Source organism: Coregonus clupeaformis, chromosome 40 (assembly GCF_020615455.1).
Source record: "Coregonus clupeaformis isolate EN_2021a chromosome 40, ASM2061545v1, whole genome shotgun sequence".
NCBI classification, from domain to species: domain Eukaryota; kingdom Metazoa; phylum Chordata; class Actinopteri; order Salmoniformes; family Salmonidae; genus Coregonus; species Coregonus clupeaformis.
This window is the reverse complement of record NC_059231.1, coordinates 10,907,631-10,924,975: the sequence shown is the minus strand read 5'-3', so window position 1 is coordinate 10,924,975 and position 17,345 is coordinate 10,907,631. Positions and strand designations below refer to the sequence as shown.

At 45.5% G+C, this 17,345-nt stretch overlaps 1 protein-coding gene across 1 annotated transcript in view; it reads right to left on the bottom strand.

Moving 5' to 3' along the window:
* Positions 1–348: 348 nt before the first annotated feature.
* Positions 349–17,345, bottom strand: part of LOC121554861 (trafficking protein particle complex subunit 10) — a 29,627-nt gene continuing 12,630 nt past the window's right edge. The window contains exons 8-23 of the mRNA XM_041868571.2: positions 16,163–16,309; positions 13,757–13,871; positions 13,448–13,524; positions 13,140–13,231; positions 12,744–12,884; positions 12,074–12,186; positions 11,125–11,654; positions 10,822–10,963; positions 7,370–7,528; positions 6,644–6,873; positions 6,339–6,439; positions 5,261–5,387; positions 4,933–5,097; positions 2,088–2,268; positions 1,597–1,791; positions 349–1,399 (exon numbers count right to left, since the gene is read on the bottom strand). Of these exons, the coding sequence (XP_041724505.2) occupies positions 1,152–1,399; positions 1,597–1,791; positions 2,088–2,268; positions 4,933–5,097; positions 5,261–5,387; positions 6,339–6,439; positions 6,644–6,873; positions 7,370–7,528; positions 10,822–10,963; positions 11,125–11,654; positions 12,074–12,186; positions 12,744–12,884; positions 13,140–13,231; positions 13,448–13,524; positions 13,757–13,871; positions 16,163–16,309 (2,763 nt within the window). The 3' untranslated portion in view covers positions 349–1,151. The remainder of the gene's footprint in view (positions 1,400–1,596; positions 1,792–2,087; positions 2,269–4,932; positions 5,098–5,260; positions 5,388–6,338; positions 6,440–6,643; positions 6,874–7,369; positions 7,529–10,821; positions 10,964–11,124; positions 11,655–12,073; positions 12,187–12,743; positions 12,885–13,139; positions 13,232–13,447; positions 13,525–13,756; positions 13,872–16,162; positions 16,310–17,345) is intronic.

Genomic DNA, 17,345 nt, shown 5'->3' with positions numbered 1-17,345 from the left:
TAAGGTGAAAAGTGTGCCTGTGCCAAACTGAGAAGAGACCATCTGTCTGAATAATACCGAAGCCAACCATTTACCATCCAACCAACAACCCACTCCATCTTTTATTGTTTAGTGTTGTAGAGATCTGCTGAGAAAAGACATGGAGTCCATCTTTTATTGTTTAGTGTTGTAGAGACCTTCTGAGAAAAGACATGGAGTCCATCTTTTATTGTTTCGTGTTGTAGAGATCTGCTGAGAAACGACATGGAGTCCATCTTTTATTGTTTAGTGTTGTAGAGACCTTCTGAGAAAAGACATGGAGTCCATCTTTTATTGTTTAGTGTTGTAGAGACCTTCTGAGAAAAGACATGGAGTCCATCTTTTATTGTTTAGTGTTGTAGAGACCTTCTGAGAAACGACATGGAGTCCATCTTTTATTGTTTAGTGTTGTAGAGACCTTCTGAGAAACTACAGGGAATCCATATTTTCACTATCACATTTATCTACAGTGGCCAGATGAGGGCAGTATAACTACATAACAATATGTACAGTGGCCAGATGAGGGCAGTATAGCTACAATGTGGGAGATGGACTGTGGGTTTTTGGTGAGAATGGTGAAAGGCGAGAAGGAAACAGGAATGTGTACATAGCTGGGACATACAACAGTTTCTGGGACACACAATTTCTATCAGTCTGTGAGCATACACAGTCACACACGGGTTACTATACTCGGGGCTTTGCTGCATTTTAGTTTTAATACAGAAGTTTGAGGGAGGGCGACATTGCCTTGGCTAAGACCTCAGTATCTCAACAGGGTTTGGCAAAGTGTGTCCTCTCCCTTTTCTGAGACACAGTAGCCAGACATAGATCTTATTCACTGAGCCAAAACACCGTGTGAAGAGGAGGGTGAGGGAGGAAGGAAAGCCTATGTCAAGACATCAGCAGGTTGTGGTGTGCCTAGTTCATCAATCTCTACTGATGTGACTGTGTCCACTCCAGGCTCGGGGCTAGTCCAGCTAGCAGAGCCCACAGTCAGAGTCCATAGTCTGGTCTTAGAACAGCTACTTTGGGTCCCAACCAACCCTGGAGCTCCAGAACAGCGGTGCCCCACAGAGGTCTGGGCCAAGAGGTGGTGGTGGTGACGGTAGTTGGGGTTGACCAACCACCAGGGGTCACGTAGCATTGATCTCCAGAACGTGGTCATCCGTAGAGGGCAGCACCAGGACCTGGCATCCCTGGCTGTGGTTGAAGACCTGTCCCCGGCTGAAGGGCTCCAGGCGAGGCATGGGGAGACCCCTGGGCTGCTGCTCCCCGCTGCCCACAGAGTGGACACTTCCCCGGCTACGGATGCTAGCCGTGTCCCCCTGGTCGTCCAGAGGCCGGTCCAGCAAGGAGAGGGTGTCGTTCTCTACACAGCCGTCTGTGGACAGAAGGGTAAAGGGGGAGTTAGCACCTGACACAATGCATAAAAATAAAAAAATATACATACATTCATGTCAATGGTATATCTGCATGAATATTGAAGTCACATGCACACGTCAAGTTAGGACTTAACCCTGTGAGAGTCAAGCCTCTGTGAGAGGAAGAGAGAGCCTGAAGGACGGAGGTAGGACTCACCTGTATCAGGTTGGCTGGCGGAGTTAGCACTGGGAGGCAGGTACTTAAACACCTTGATGTCAGGGAATGGCAGGTGGCCAGCGAACAGGGGCATCAACTCAACCTGTACCCTGTGGTTGGCATTAGCATCCGCTGGCATGGACACCAGTCCTGAGCTTCTCCCACACACCACCCAGCTACCGCCGCTGTCTGCCACTGGAGGACAACAGAGACGCATTTAATGTGCACACCTCTCACTCTCACACTCTCTCACTCTCACACTCTCTCACACCTCTCACTCTCACACTCTCACACTCTCTCACTCTCTCACTCTCTCACTCTCTCACTCTCTCACTCTCTCACTCTCTCACTCTCTCACTCTCTCACTCTCTCACTCTCTCACTCTCTCACTCTCACACTCTCACACTCTCACACTCTCTTACTCTCTCACTCTCGACGACTATAATCCACCACTTGAAGTAAACCCACTTTATGGATTTATGCACACTTACCTTCATACATGAGCTTGGAGGAGCAGACCTCATCAGTCTCTCCATCATTCTCATCATCATCATCATCATCATCAGGTTCAGCCAGTCGTGTGATGGACATCTCCAGCCCACAGAGGGAGCCGGAGTGACAGTGTTTTTCACCAGCCGCAGGCGTGATCTCTGCCCTCACGCTGTACAGCGTCTGCAACACAACACACCAGGGTTGGGGTCCATTTGGAATTGAAGGCAGTCAATTCAGGAACTGATTTGAATTTAAAATAAAATAAAATGGAACAACTTTTGAAATAAATATCTTCTACTTTTCAGTTTACTAAGAAGTGATTGAAAATAGATGCCCTATTATTGAATAGGAGTTCCGGTTTACTTTCTGAATTGACTGACTTTAATTCCAATTTACCCCAACCCTGCAGAACACAGATATAGAGTAGAACACAGTAGAGTATAACACAGATGTAGAGTAGAACACAGATGTAGAGTAGAACACAGATGTAGAGTAGAACACAGTAGAGTACAACACAGTAGCGTAGAACACAGATATAGAGTAGAACACAGATGTAGAGTAGAACACAGATGTAGAGTAGAACACAGTAGAGTAGAACACAGATGTAGAGTAGAACACAGTAGAGTACAACACAGTAGCGTAGAACACAGATATAGAGTAGAACACAGATGTAGAGTAGAACACAGTAGAGTAGAACACAGTAGAGTAGAACACAGATGTAGAGTAGAACACAGTAGAGTACAACACAGATATAGAGTAGAACACAGTAGAGTAGAACACAGTAGAGTAGAACACAGATGTACAGTAGAGTAGAACACAGTAGAGTACAACACAGATGTAGAGTAGAACACAGTAGAGTACAACACAGATATAGAGTAGAACACAGTAGAGTAGAACACAGTAGAGTAGAACACAGATGTACAGTAGAACACAGTAGAGTAGAGCACAGTAGAGTAGAACACATATGTACAGTAGAACACAGTAGAGTAGAACACAGTAGAGTAGAACACATATGTACAGTAGAACACAGTAGAGTAGAACACAGTAGAGTAGAACACAGATGTACAGTAGAACACAGTAGAGTAGAACACAGTAGAGTAGAACACAGATGTACAGTAGAACACAGTAGAGTAGAACACAGTAGAGTAGAACACAGATGTACAGTAGAACACAGTAGAGTAGAACACAGTAGAGTAGAACACAGTAGAGTACAACACAGTAGAGTACAACACAGATATAGAGTCGAACACAGATATAGAGTAGAACACAGATATAGAGTAGAAACACAGTAGAGTAGAACACAGATGTACAGTAGAACACAGATATAGAGTAGAACACAGATATAGAGTAGAACACAGATGTAGAGTAGAACACAGATGTAGAGTAGAACACAGTAGAGTAGAACACAGATGTAGAGTAGAACACAGTAGAGTACAACACATATATAGAGTAGAACACAGTAGAGTAGAACACAGTAGAGTAGAACACAGATGTACAGTAGAGTAGAACACAGTAGAGTAGAACACAGTAGAGTACAACACAGATGTAGAGTAGAACACAGTAGAGTACAACACAGATATAGAGTAGAACACAGTAGAGTAGAACACAGTAGAGTAGAACACAGATGTACAGTAGAACACAGTAGAGTAGAGCACAGTAGAGTAGAACACAGATGTACAGTAGAACACAGTAGAGTAGAACACAGTAGAGTAGAACACAGATGTACAGTAGAACACAGTAGAGTAGAACACAGTAGAGTAGAACACAGATGTACAGTAGAACACAGATGTAGAGTAGAACACAGATATAGAGTAGAACACAGATGTAGAGTAGAACACAGATGTAGAGTAGAACACAGATATAGAGTAGAACACAGATATAGAGTAGAACACAGATGTAGAGTAGAACACAGATGTAGAGTAGAACACAGATATAGAGTAGAACACAGATGTAGAGTAGAACACAGATATAGAGTAGAACACAGATGTAGAGTAGAACACAGATATAGAGTAGAACACAGATATAGAGTAGAACACAGATATAGAGTAGAAACACAGTAGAGTAGAACACAGATGTACAGTAGAACACAGATATAGAGTAGAACACAGATGTAGAGTAGAACACAGATATAGAGTAGAACACAGATATAGATAATATAATAATAATAATATGCCATTTAGCAGACGCTTTTATCCAAAGCGACTTACAGTCATGTGTGCATACATTTTTATAGAGTAGAACACAGATGTAGAGTAGAACACAGATATAGAGTAGAACACAGATATAGAATAGAACACAGATATAGAGTAGAACACAGTAATAATAACTCATTAGATTGAGTGGCTTGTATCAGAGTATTAAAGGCCGTAGCCATTTTTATCGCACTATCAAGTCATTTCTTGGTAACAATAAAGATGGTAAAAAAGAAACAAAAATAACTGTTTAGCAAAAAGCTAAAGCAATAATTTTGCTCTGTCTGGGAGTGGTCTGAATGAGGGGCCTAATTGGATGAGCCTAATGGGAGGGATATGTAACCTGAAAACGAGCTGTTATTGGCAGAGAAACTCTGTTATTGGTCTATAACTTATACCGCCTGTTTCCAGGCAAGCCAAAACTACACCCATGCAAACCTGCTGATTAGTAGGTCCTGTGTATATTGTATTTTCAATCAGAAATGATCATGAAATAACATTGATGAAAAATGTTTCACACTTTTACAGTGTTAAGTTTCATCAGCTGTTGTACAATACGATACAAAAACACAGGTAAAATATAAATTTTGACTACACTGGGCCTTTAAGCTGATAGGATCATGGTAGGTACCAGGTACATTAGGCTACTCACTGTCACTCTCTCCAGTTGAAACTCGTAGTGGTAGGGTTTGAAGGCCGAGACTTCATCAGAAGCAGCAGAGAAGCTGGCAGAGAACACACACTGTAGACAGAGTGGCATGTCTTCCTTCCACCTCACATCCCATAGGCAGTATACACTCTGCTGACCGCACACCAACTACAGAGAGAGAGAACCACCTTTACTGCACCTTACATCAAGCGAAAAGTGACAAAAGTCAAGATCTTTAAATCTGTGATAAAAAATAGGGCTATTGGAATATTGCTGATATTGAGCCTTGTCAGAGCTTATGGCTCTTACGATGGTTCATTGTTAAAGTTACCTGTTGTGCTTTAGTGTTGAGAGACTGCAGCTCCAGAGAGGACTCCTGATGTTTCTCCGTTAGCCTCTGGTCCATCAGGTGAAAGTTCATATCTGACACGTTCTGCAGACACACCTGGATGTACTTCCTGTGGGTCAAGTCAAGGGGTAAGAGGTCAAAAGGTCAGGTCCTTTCAGATCTACAAACAGAAAACCAGCAGTACTCTGGACCTCGTAGGGTAAGATTTGAATACCCCTGGGCTAGGTGTTGTTTTTGGCCCCGGGTTTACCTGTCCACTGCTGAGAGTAGTGAGGGTTTACCTGTCCCCTGCTGACAGTAGTGAGGGTTTACCTGTCCCCTGCAGAGAGTAGTGAGGGTTTACCTGTCCCCTGCTGACAGTAGTGAGGGTTTACCTGTCCCCTGCTGAGAGTAGTGAGGGTTTACCTGTCCCCTGCAGAGAGTAGTGAGGGTTTACCTGTCCCCTGCAGAGAGTAGTGAGGGTTTACCTGTCCCCTGCTGACAGTAGTGAGGGTTTACCTGTCCCCTGCTGACAGTAGTGAGGGTTTACCTGTCCCCTGCTGAGAGTAGTGAGGGTTTACCTGTCCCCTGCAGAGAGTAGTGAGGGTTTACCTGTCCCCTGCAGAGAGTTGTGAGGGTTTACCTGTCCCCTGCAGAGAGTAGTGAGGGTTTACCTGTCCCCTGCTGATAGTAGTGAGGGTTTACCTGTCCCCTGCTGATAGTAGTGAGGGTTTACCTGTCCCCTGCTGAGAGTAGTGAGGGTTTACCTGTCCCCTGCAGAGAGTAGTGAGGGTTTACCTGTCCCCTGCTGACAGTAGTGAGGGTTTACCTGTCCCCTGCTGATAGTAGTGAGTGCTTGGCCTTAAAGGGGATGTAGAAGGTGAGTGCTTACCTGTCCCCTGCTGATAGTAGTGAGTGCTTGGCCTTAAAGGGGATGTAGAAGGTGAGTGCTTACCTGTCCCCTGCTGATAGTAGTGAGTGCTTGGCCTTAAAGGGGATGTAGAAGGTGAGTGCTTACCTGTCCCCTGCTGATAGTAGTGAGTGCTTGGCCTTAAAGGGGATGTAGAAGGTGAGTGCTTACCTGTCCCCTGCTGATAGTAGTGAGTGCTTGGCCTTAAAGGGGATGTAGAAGGTGAGGGATATAGTAGTGGAGTAAATGGACCAGGGACAGTCTATGGAGATCTGTGGACAGAGAACAGACAGAGACAATGACTGAAGATGTTACAAAATAAGCCATTCAATTCTTTATAAATTAAAGAAAAATAATATTTGATTGACAATGCATAACAAATCCTGAAAGGCATTGAAAGCACTATCTACATTATTTATTCTGCATTACTATCAACAAGATAATGTAGTGTCTAAACATAGCTCTGTCCTCAGTACCCTCTGGTTGATGGCGGTCATGTGGTTATCGGGGTGGCTGTAGCTCCGGGGCCGGTGGCGTATCTCCCCGTTTGTGAGTCTCTGGTTCTCGGGCCGGTCAGGGCCGGAAGGGATAACAGACAGCACCTCCAGCTGGAACTCCAGGGTGTGGTAGGGAGGCGTGGGAGGTAGAGAGATACTGGTCACCTTCTCAGACGACTGGATGGACAGAACACTCTCACCCACACGCTCTGCAGAGGGGAGGGGGAGGAAGAGGAAGAGAGATACTCAGTGAGGGATGAGGAAGGATGATTGGTGTGGAACTAAATAGAGAAGCAAGACATGGAAGAGGCAGGAAACTATAGTTAGGGTCAGGAGGTCAACTTAGGGTGCTTTCACATACCCTCTGTATGATCCGGATCCTGGAGCATTTAGTGCCCTGATCCGAGATATAAAGCATGTGTGAAACGCAAACGAACCCTGGCTGAAACGAGTGGCAGGTATTGTGACGCGGCGGCGCAAGTCGCGTGTAACTTTTAGTTCATTGTAAACAAACATCATTCTACATCATGTAGAATATGCGTCTCGCAAATCGCATCCTGAAACTGTTATTTTCAGGGCTTGTGGAAGCAAAACGTATTTTGTAGAATTCTAGAATTTTTTTGGTAGAAACGCTCCAGGATACCGAACCAGGGAACTGAATTTCATATGTGAAAACAACATTTCTCACGATTTCTCTGTTCTGACCTGCAGTGCTGTTGAGGATGGTAGCAGGGCAGGAGGAGGTGGAGAGGATGGCCATGGTGTCCATGTTAGTGAGCTGCAGGGCGTCTCCCTTCTTCACAGTGTAGTGACCTGTCTGCAGCCTGACCTTTGCCCTCTGGGCGAGGCCTGCCAGCAGCTGGTCTGAAACAGAGACAGTGTGTGTTTTTGAAATGGTCCTTTCAAAATGGTATTTCATATTTCCAATACATGACAGTCACCAACAACAACACAAAACATACAATATACAAAAGAAAACACAAATGCATAACACAAAACAACAGCAATGAAATATTTCCGTTCTCCTCTTGGTACATCAACTTCAATACAAAACCTAGGAGGCTCATGGTTCTCACCCCCTTCCATAGACTTACACAGTAATTATGACTACTTCTGGAGGACGTCCTCCAAACTATCAGAGCTCTTGCAGCATGAACTGACATGTTGTCCACCCAATCAAAGGATCAGAGACGGAATATAGCACTGAAAGCATAAGCTACAGCTAGCTAGTACTGCAGTGCATAACATGTGGTGAGTAGTTGACTCAAAGAGAGAGAAAGACAATAGTTGAACAGTTTTGAACAAAATAATTTCTTCAAAAATGAAGGAGAAGTGAGAGAGAGAGAGCTAGCTATATTTTGTTTAAAAAATAAAAAATAGTTTACCTTTCACTTACTTAGCTAATGCAGCTCATTTAAGCCTACTCAACAACCTGACTCAAACAGAGAGGATTGCTATATATGTTGGCTAGCTAGCTAGCTGGCTAAGGCTATCCAACACTGCAACTCGTCCAAGTCTAGGTAAGCTTTCGGTTTTATTAATTTATTGCCACCGGGCTAAACTGCTTGCTGTACACTGTAATGCGTGATTGTACACATTGATTGGATTGTGGGTTTACTAATGCGTTCGTTTTAGTTTGTTGACTATAACGTTAAATATGGTGACAACAATGTAAGCTGTGTAGCGGTTAGCGTTTATGGTATGAAGGTTTGGCTAGGAGAGGTTTTTGCGCCTGGTCACAGACAACTGTTGTGTTGTGCTCTGAAGTCCACAAGCGAAGGGAAAAGGTGAGAGGAGGTGAGCGCGTAGATGCAAGAAGGAATTCTACAACGAGCAAAGTGATCATGCTGTTTGACTGCTATGAAAGTGAACTGTGTGCAGGTGAACAGGGGTGTATTCATTCCGCAGATTATGTTGCAAAATGTTTCTTAAAAGGGATACTTCTGGATTTTGTCAATGAGGCCCTTTATCTACTTCCTGAGAGTGAGCAATGACTGGAAGTCTACGGGTATCTGATTGGCTCACGAAACTACCTCTAACTTTCTTCATATTCGACACATAGACATTAAAAATGGTATCCACATGTTCATCTGACTCTGAGGAAGTAGATAAAGGGCCACAATCCCAAAGTTTCCCTTTAAAGGAAGCAAATGGAACGAAACGGGGGAGGCACCTACCTAAATTTGAAACTCTTGTTTGAGTGTGTAACGTTTTGCAACTGTTTGGACAAATTATTACACCCCAGATCTGCTGGAGTCAAAATGCAAGCCGAGATCTACCACTAAGATTAATTTTTAAACATTACTTAAAAATGTAAGCCTATGCAACATTAACCAATTAAAAACAGTTTTGTAGCAGTGAGGTTTGTGCAGTAGGCTATAGGCCCAGTACATTATCACTGCATTTTGGCTACGCTTGAACTGCCCTGCCAATGTTGTTCTTCTCAGACTATTTAGAAATTATATTTCAACATGTTAGGTGTATGATCACACTGGTAATAGATTGTTTGTTGTATTACTTGTGGAGGCACAACTGAGTGAGCAGAATCATTTTTATTTTTAATTTTTAAACTGGACTAATGGCCTGCATCTGATAGTCAGTCTGAGGTGAGGGAGGGAGCAGCGGTGAGGCTGCCTCTCACCCGACTCACCGTCCCTCCTCCCTCCCTCCCTCCCTCCACTGAGAAAAGGGGACAGTCTTCCAGCTGATGGCGAAAACTCACACTGCATTATTTCTGCCTCATGCACTTATTCATGTTGTTACTTCCTCGATATAAAAAAAAAGACACAAGCCACAAATAATAACAACGCAAGCTTATCAGAACACTTTGCGATACTCATTCATTGCAGCTGCAGTGCAGGTTGTAGCGTGAGTGGAAGTAGGGAGAACGCATTTTATGGCTTATAAAGGTGTTGAACAAAGTGTTGACAGTGCTGAATAACAATTTAAACAGGAACTTGCTGATAATAACAGCAGCTCTTTGCTGTATTTATTGAGTCTCTCTCCAGTCATGGTTTTAAACGTTTTTAAATCTCACAGTTTCAACTTTGTTGTGCATTCAAGGTTTCTTTTTCACAGTCTATTGAGTGAGGGAACTGTGCAGACACGGTGATCTGAGCTATCTGATTGGCCAGCGGTATGGCCTGTAGGTGCACTTGATTTGCCCTCTGGGCCTGCCGGGTAGGCGGAGTTCTACCTTCAGATACATGAAATGGTTCAAAATTGGAACAGTTCACCTTCCCGGCGCCAGGGCTGCTGAATCAAGTGCACCTACCGCCAACAGCGCGAAACGAATAAAACAAATAGGAACGCAAGGCTTTATCGTTGTTTTTTTTTACAGAAATGTTTGGTGATCGACCAGGAATGGCTTGGGGATCGACCGGTTGGGTGACCACTGAGCTAGATGCAGGCAAGAGTATGCAAGGCGGTATTGAACGTGTCAATGTCTGTCACCTTGATGACTCCAATTTGTCTCTGGTCCTGTGCACCTACGTTATAAACTTTCAATTGTACGCTATATATGGGCAAATTTGAGTATCATGTTACCTTGAGCTGGGTGAATGGAATATGAATGACAGTCATCCAATATGCTGTAATAGAAATAAGGCCATGCTCATGAAAACATTTCTTTTTCGTCCCGCCTCATCTTAAACGGCACAGACCGCCACTGGTGTGTGGTAGTACAGGGTGTGATTATACCAGTCATTTGAACTGTGTGTATCATAGACAAAAGTTTGAGTGTTTCAATTAGTAGGTTTTGTTATCTGTTTAAACAATCCTGTTTTATTTTTGTACTTAAAGATTGTATATTGTTTTTTTGTGGTGTGGTTTTCATATAATAATTAGTCATTTAGCAGACGGTCTTATCCAGAGCGACGTACAGGAGCAATTAGGGTTAAGTGCCTTGCTCAAGGGCACAGACAGATTTTTCACCTAGTCGGCTCGGGGATTATAACCAGCGACCTTTCGGTTACTGGCACAACGCTCTTAACCACTAAGCTACCTGCCGCCCATATCAGCCCCTTGGGCTTCCAACCACACCTGCACACCCTTTTATTAAAATGACTTTTTATCTGTTTTGTTGTCTATCACTTGTTTTCTTTGGCGTAAATAACTAAAACTAAAACTAAATGTGTCAGAGAGAGAGAGAGAGATACCTGTGAGGGGCTCCACGGTGAGCTGGGGCTCCTGAGAATAGACCTCATACTGGACCAGAGGAGAGATGTGAGGCAGGACAAACTGGACCTGGCCCACTGTGGCACACAGCTGACGCAATGTGTAGGTACCCGGCTCCTGACTCTACACCAGGAGGGGAGAGAGAGAGGGAGAGAAAGAGAGAGAGAGAGAGAAAAGAGTCAATGGACAATCTACAATCTCAAGTGATAATGACGTCCTGTAGTTACACTAACAGCCCTGTACTGTGGAAGAGTACAATCACAGCATTATATTAATAGTCTTACTGGCACACTGAAGACAATGCTGTTGTTGCCTGGCAGCAGAGTGACATCACCGCTCATTAGAATCTGTGCCCCGTCATCCACGACAACAGGAACTGGGCTGAGAAGGTTGGGCGTGTCCGGTGACGGGCTGCTGTCATGACGACGCATGACCAGGTGTGTGTTCTTACACACCATGCCGGCGGAGTTGAGCGTACGAGGGTCCGAGGGGCTGCGGTCCTGGATCTCCTCCAGCTCCAGAGAAGGACCAGCAGTGGAAGGGGGCATCCCTGAGGAGTTATCCAGGGGGAAAAGCACCGTCCCTGGGTATGGCCGTCTCTGTGGCCCCCTGGTCTTCCCATTAGTCCCTCCCTGCTCCAGGTTTAAGTGAACACTGACAGACAGCTGCTCCAGAGGCACAGCCACAGGCATCAGGCTGCGCAGACACAACTCCACCTGCAGGGCGGCGCCAGAGTGCACCGTGGCTGTTGCCGGGCGGAACTGCAGCTGCGTGAGCTGGGCGAACAAACTCATACTGAGCGCCACCTTCTGGGCTGCAGAGGGATAAGATGGGAAGGGAGAGAGACAGGGGCACGGTGAAATATAATAACGTGTCAATGGATGGATCTACATCAGGGCATCCAACCCTAATCTAGCACACCTGATTCTGGTTGATAAGATTCATCTGTGGCACGTTCAGCAGGACGCAACATTCTGGAACTTTCCGAAAGAAATATGTTATGTAGAACAAGCATGCCTCTCTGACATGTAGAATAAGGAATCATGTCAGCTCCAATCAATGGCATTTCTATCTGCAACATTCGAAAACGTTTGGCAACAGAACGAGGCCCAGGTTAGTTAAAACTGGGGTTGGAGCGAAAACCTACAGGACAGGAGGGTAGCTCTCCAGGAACAGGGTTGGACCTAAACCATGACGACTAACTCAAATAATCTACTATGACTAGCTGCTTACCCTTGCTGTCTGTTGATTGGTTGGCGAAGGTCAGGATCTCCTGACAGAAGTGGATCCTCTCCTCATTGGTCAGATTGGCATCACCTGCCAACAAGGCGCTTGTCTGCAGGTAGCTAAGGGTGGGTTGTCAAGGAAACCGGCAGCCAATGGGCAATGAGAACATGAGCTACAATATGCTACGAGGAAGAAATTGGTACTTCAGACTACCTTATAGCAGTAAACATCCTTTGCTATTTGTTGTTGGTTTCTATTTGTATTTATTTGTATTTATTTTATGTGATATGTGTTATGACTGCTGCAAAATGAATTGCCTCTCTGAGGACATCAAAGTTCTCTGAATCTGAATATAGAAGAAGTGAATGACATTCATTCAAAGTGATCACATAATGGCAACAACTGACATCTTTGGTATTACACTTTTCCACTCATTTACATCCAGTGAAGGTTCCTCTCTAGGTTTCTTCCCAGGTTCCTGCCTTCTAGGCCACATGAGCCTGGTTCCTCTCTAGGTTTCTTCCCAGGTTCCTGTCTTCTAGGCCACATGAGCCTGGTTCCTCTCTAGGTTTCTTCCTAGGTTCCTGCCTCTTAGGGACTTTTTCCTAGCCCCTGTGCTACTGCCTCTGCATTGCTTGCTCTTTGGGGTTTCATTGATTGACTGATTAAAGGATACTTCTCTGTCCTCCCCAGCAGTTTCTGGCACTCAGCCATCTGCTTCCTGGTGTGAGTGACAGGTATACTCCATCCCTCTGACACGTATGACCTCAGAGCATCCTGCAAGAAGCCCTCCGCCTGCTCAGGGTCACCCTTCCTCCTTATTACACACACACACACACACACACACACACACACACACACACACACACACACACACACACACACACACACACACACACACACACACACACACACACACACACACACACACACACACACACACACACAAAATGAAGTTCCTACAGGTCATGTACTTGACTTGTTGGCTGTGCAGAAGATGGTAGAAAGACATTTCCAGGCAGCAGATTGTTGAGAAGTGGAATGACGACCAACGTCCATCACGGTCTCTTACATGTAGAACTCTGCCAAGCTCTTTCCAACGAGCAGCGCTGACCTCATCCTGCCGATGGCCCTGTACATCTCCACAGCAGCATGAGACAACTCCTGATGGACAGATGGAGGGAGGGAGGGAGGGAGGGAGGGAGGGAGGGAGGGAGGGAGGGAGGAGGGAGGGAGGGACGGAGGGAGGGAGGGAGGGAGGGAGGTGTGGCACAGGGGGATAAAATTGATGCTGTTTAGTTTTAAGAATCAAGCCGACAGACTTTTTATCTGAAAGACTGTCACCACATACAAACCAACATGTTTCATATCTGAACTTACAAGATAGTGTCTCTCAAACGCCTCCACAGAAGACAGGGCCTCCTTCAGTTTTTTATACGGGCTCTGCAAGCTGTGGACTGAAAGAGAGGAGAGAGAGAGAAGAGGAGGAGGAGTCCTCTGTAACATTTGGCTCAGAACCCTATCCTATACCTCATCCCATCTGCTTCATCAATGTCAATGTACTGAGAGCCTTTGTCAAGTTAATGTCGTTTCCAATTAAAATGTTTAACGTTTTTATTCCTGCCTATAATTGTTATACTCCCCAATGACACCCTAACCCCCCCCCCCCCACCCCTCCCACCCCCTCACCAGTCTCAGGCTTCTCATCCCCCAGTCCAGCCAGCAGGTCCACAGTTCTGTTCAGCTCCAGAGACAGCGGACCCTTCTCTGACACCAGACCACACATATAACCCAGAGACTTCAGCTGGGAAAGAGAGGGAGGGAAGGAAGAGTTGAAGAAAGAAAAACAATATGAAAAGTTCAAGGGGAGTAGTGATGAGGTGTAGTTATAGTAGTTATAATATACAGTGCCTTGCAAAAGTATTCATCCCCTTGGTGTTTTTCCTATTTTGTTGCATTACAACCTGTAATTGAAATTGATTTTTATTTGGATTTCATGTAATGGACATACACAAAATAGTCCAAATTGGTGAAGTGAAATGAAAAAAATAACTTGCTTCAAAAAATTCAAAATAATTAATAACGGAAAAGTGGTGCATGCATACAGTGGGGAGAACAAATATTTGATACACTGCTGATTTTGAAGGTTTTCCTACTTACAAAGCATGTAGAGGTCTGTAATTTTTTATCATAGGTACACTTCAACTGTGAGAGATGGAATCGAAAACAAAAATCCAGAAAATCACATTGTATAATTTTTAAGTAAGTAATTTTATTGCATGACATAAGTATTTGATACATCAGAAAAGCAGACCTTAATATTTGGCAACACCACTAACCAAGGGGCACCACCAAGCAAGCAGCACCATGAAGACCAAGGAGCTCTCCAAATAGGTCAGGACAAAGTTGTGGAGAAGTACAGATCAGGGTTGGGTTCTAAAAAAAATATCAGAAACTTTGAACATTCCACGGAGCACCATTAAATCCATTATTAAAAAATGGAAAGAATTTGGCACCACAACAAACCTGCCAAGAGAGGGCCGCCCACCAAAACTCATGGACTAGGCAAGGAGGGCATTAATCAGAGAGGCAACAAAGACACCAAAGATAACCCTGAAGGAGCTGCAAAGCTCCACAGCGGAGATTCGAGTATCTGTCCATAGGACCACTTTAAGCCGTACACTCCACAGAGCTGGGCTTTATGGAAGAGTGGACAGAAAAAAGCCATTGCTTAAAGAAAATAATAAGCAAACACGTTTGGTGTTCGCCAAAAGGCATGTGGGAGATTCGCCAAACATATGGAAGAAGGTACTCTGGTCAGATGAGACTAAAATTGAGCTTTTTGGCCATCAAGGAAAATGTCTGCCGCAAACCCAACACCTATCATCACCCCAAGAACACAATCCCCAGAGTGAAGCATGGTGGTGGCAGCATCATGCTGTGGGGATGTTTTTCATCGACAGGGACTGGGAAACTGGTCAGAATTGAAGGAATGATGGATGGCGCTAAATACAGGGAAATTCTTGAGGGAAACCTGTTTCAGTCTTCCAGAGATTTGAGACTGGGACGGAGGTTCACCTTCCAGCAGGACAATGACCCTAAGCATACTGCTAAAGCAACACTCAAGTGGCTTAAGGGGAAACATTTAAATGTCTTGGAATGGCCTAGTCAAAGCCCAGACCTCAATCCAATTGAGAATCTGTGGTATGATTTAAAGATAGCTGTACACCAGCAGAACCCATCCAACTTGAAGGAGCTGGAGCAGTTTTGCCTTGAAGAGTGGGCAAAAATCCCAGTGGCTAGATGTGCCAAGCTTACAGAGACATACCCCAAGAGACTTGCAGCTGTAATTGCTGCAAAAGGTGGCTCTACAAAGTATTGACTTTGGGGGGGGGGTGAATAGTTATGCACGCTCAAGTTCTGTTTTCTTGTCTTATTTCTTGTTTGTTTCACAATAAAACATGCTTTTGCATCTTCAAAGTGGTAGGCATGTTGTGTAAATCAAATGATACAAACCCCTACAAAAAAAACAATTTTAATTCCATGTTGTAAGGCAACAAAATAGGAAAAATGCCAAGGGGGGTGAATACTTTCGCAAGCCACTGTAATAGTCTTGTGCTACCTTCAAATCAATCAAATATATTTTATGAAGCCCTTTTTACATCAGCAGGTGTACAGAAACCCAACCTAAAACCCCAAAGAGCAAGCAATGCAGAGGCAGAAGCACAGTGGCTAGGAAACACTCCCTAGAAGGCAGGAACCTGGGAAGAAACCTAGAGAGGAACCAGGCTCATGTGGCCTAGAAGGCAGGAACCTGGGAAGAACCCTAGAGAGGAACCAGGCTCATGTGGCCTAGAAGACAGGAACCTGGGAAGAAACCTAGAGAGGAACCAGACTCATGTGGCCTAGATGGCAGGAACCTGGGAAGAAACCTAGAGAGGAACCAGGCTCATGTGGCCTAGAAGACAGGAACCTGGGAAGAAACCTAGAGAGGAACCAGGCTCATGTGGCCTAGAAGACAGGAACCTGGGAAGAAACCTAGAGAGGAACCAGGCTCATGTGGCCTAGAAGACAGGAACCTGGGATGAAGCCTACCTTGTCAGTAGCATAGGCCCACAGGCCCACCGTGTGGGAGACATTAGCCTCTAGCTGGGCCTGGTCACAGCAGCCTTCTATACGGTGCAGAACCTCCAAGCAGCTGAGGAAGACCCAGCAGTCTAACGCCCCCTCTAGCATAGACACCTACACAACAACAACAACAACAGTTTAGCTAACAGCACACTGCAAATTTGCTTGAAATTTACCCATAGAAAAATACAAAATCTGTGAAAAAGAGAGAGGAGAGGGAAAGAGAGTGAGAGTAACCGTACCCCATCCCATCATCACCCAGTAACCGTACCCCATCACCACCCAGTAACCGTACCCCATCCCATCATCACCCAGTAACCGTACCCCATCACCACCCAGTAACCGTACCCCATCCCATCACCACCCAGTAACCATACCCCATCACCACCCAGTAACCGTACCCCATCCCATCATCACCCTGTAACCATACCCCATCCCATCATCACCCAGTAACCGTACCCCCATCCACATCACCCAGTAACCGTACCCCCATCCCAGCACCACCCAGTAACCGTACCCCATCCCATCATCACCCAGTAACCGTACCCCATCCCTTCACCACCCAGTAACCGTACCCCATCCCATCACCACCCAGTAACCGTACCCCATCATCACCCGGTAACCGTACCCCATCCCATCACCACCCAGTAACCGTACCCCATCCCATCACCACCCAGTAACCGTACCCCATCATCACCCAGTAACCGTACCCCATCCCATCACCACCCAGTAACCGTACCCCATCCCATCACCACCCAGTAACCGTACCCCATCCCATCATCACCCAGTAACCGTACCCCATCCCATCACCACCCAGTAACCGTACCCCATCCCATCACCACCCAGTAACCGTACCCCATCCCATCATCACCCAGTAACCGTACCCCATCCCATCACCACCCAGTAACCGTACCCCATCCCATCACCACCCAGTAACCGTACCCCATCCCATCACCACCCGGTAACCGTACCCCATCCCATCACCACCCAGTAACCGTACCCCATCCCATCACCACCCAGTAACCGTACCCCATCCCATCATCACCCAGTAACCGTACCCCATCACCACCCGGTAACCGTACCCCATCCCATCATCACCCAGTAACCGTACCCCATCCCATCACCACCCAGTAACCATACCCCATCCCAT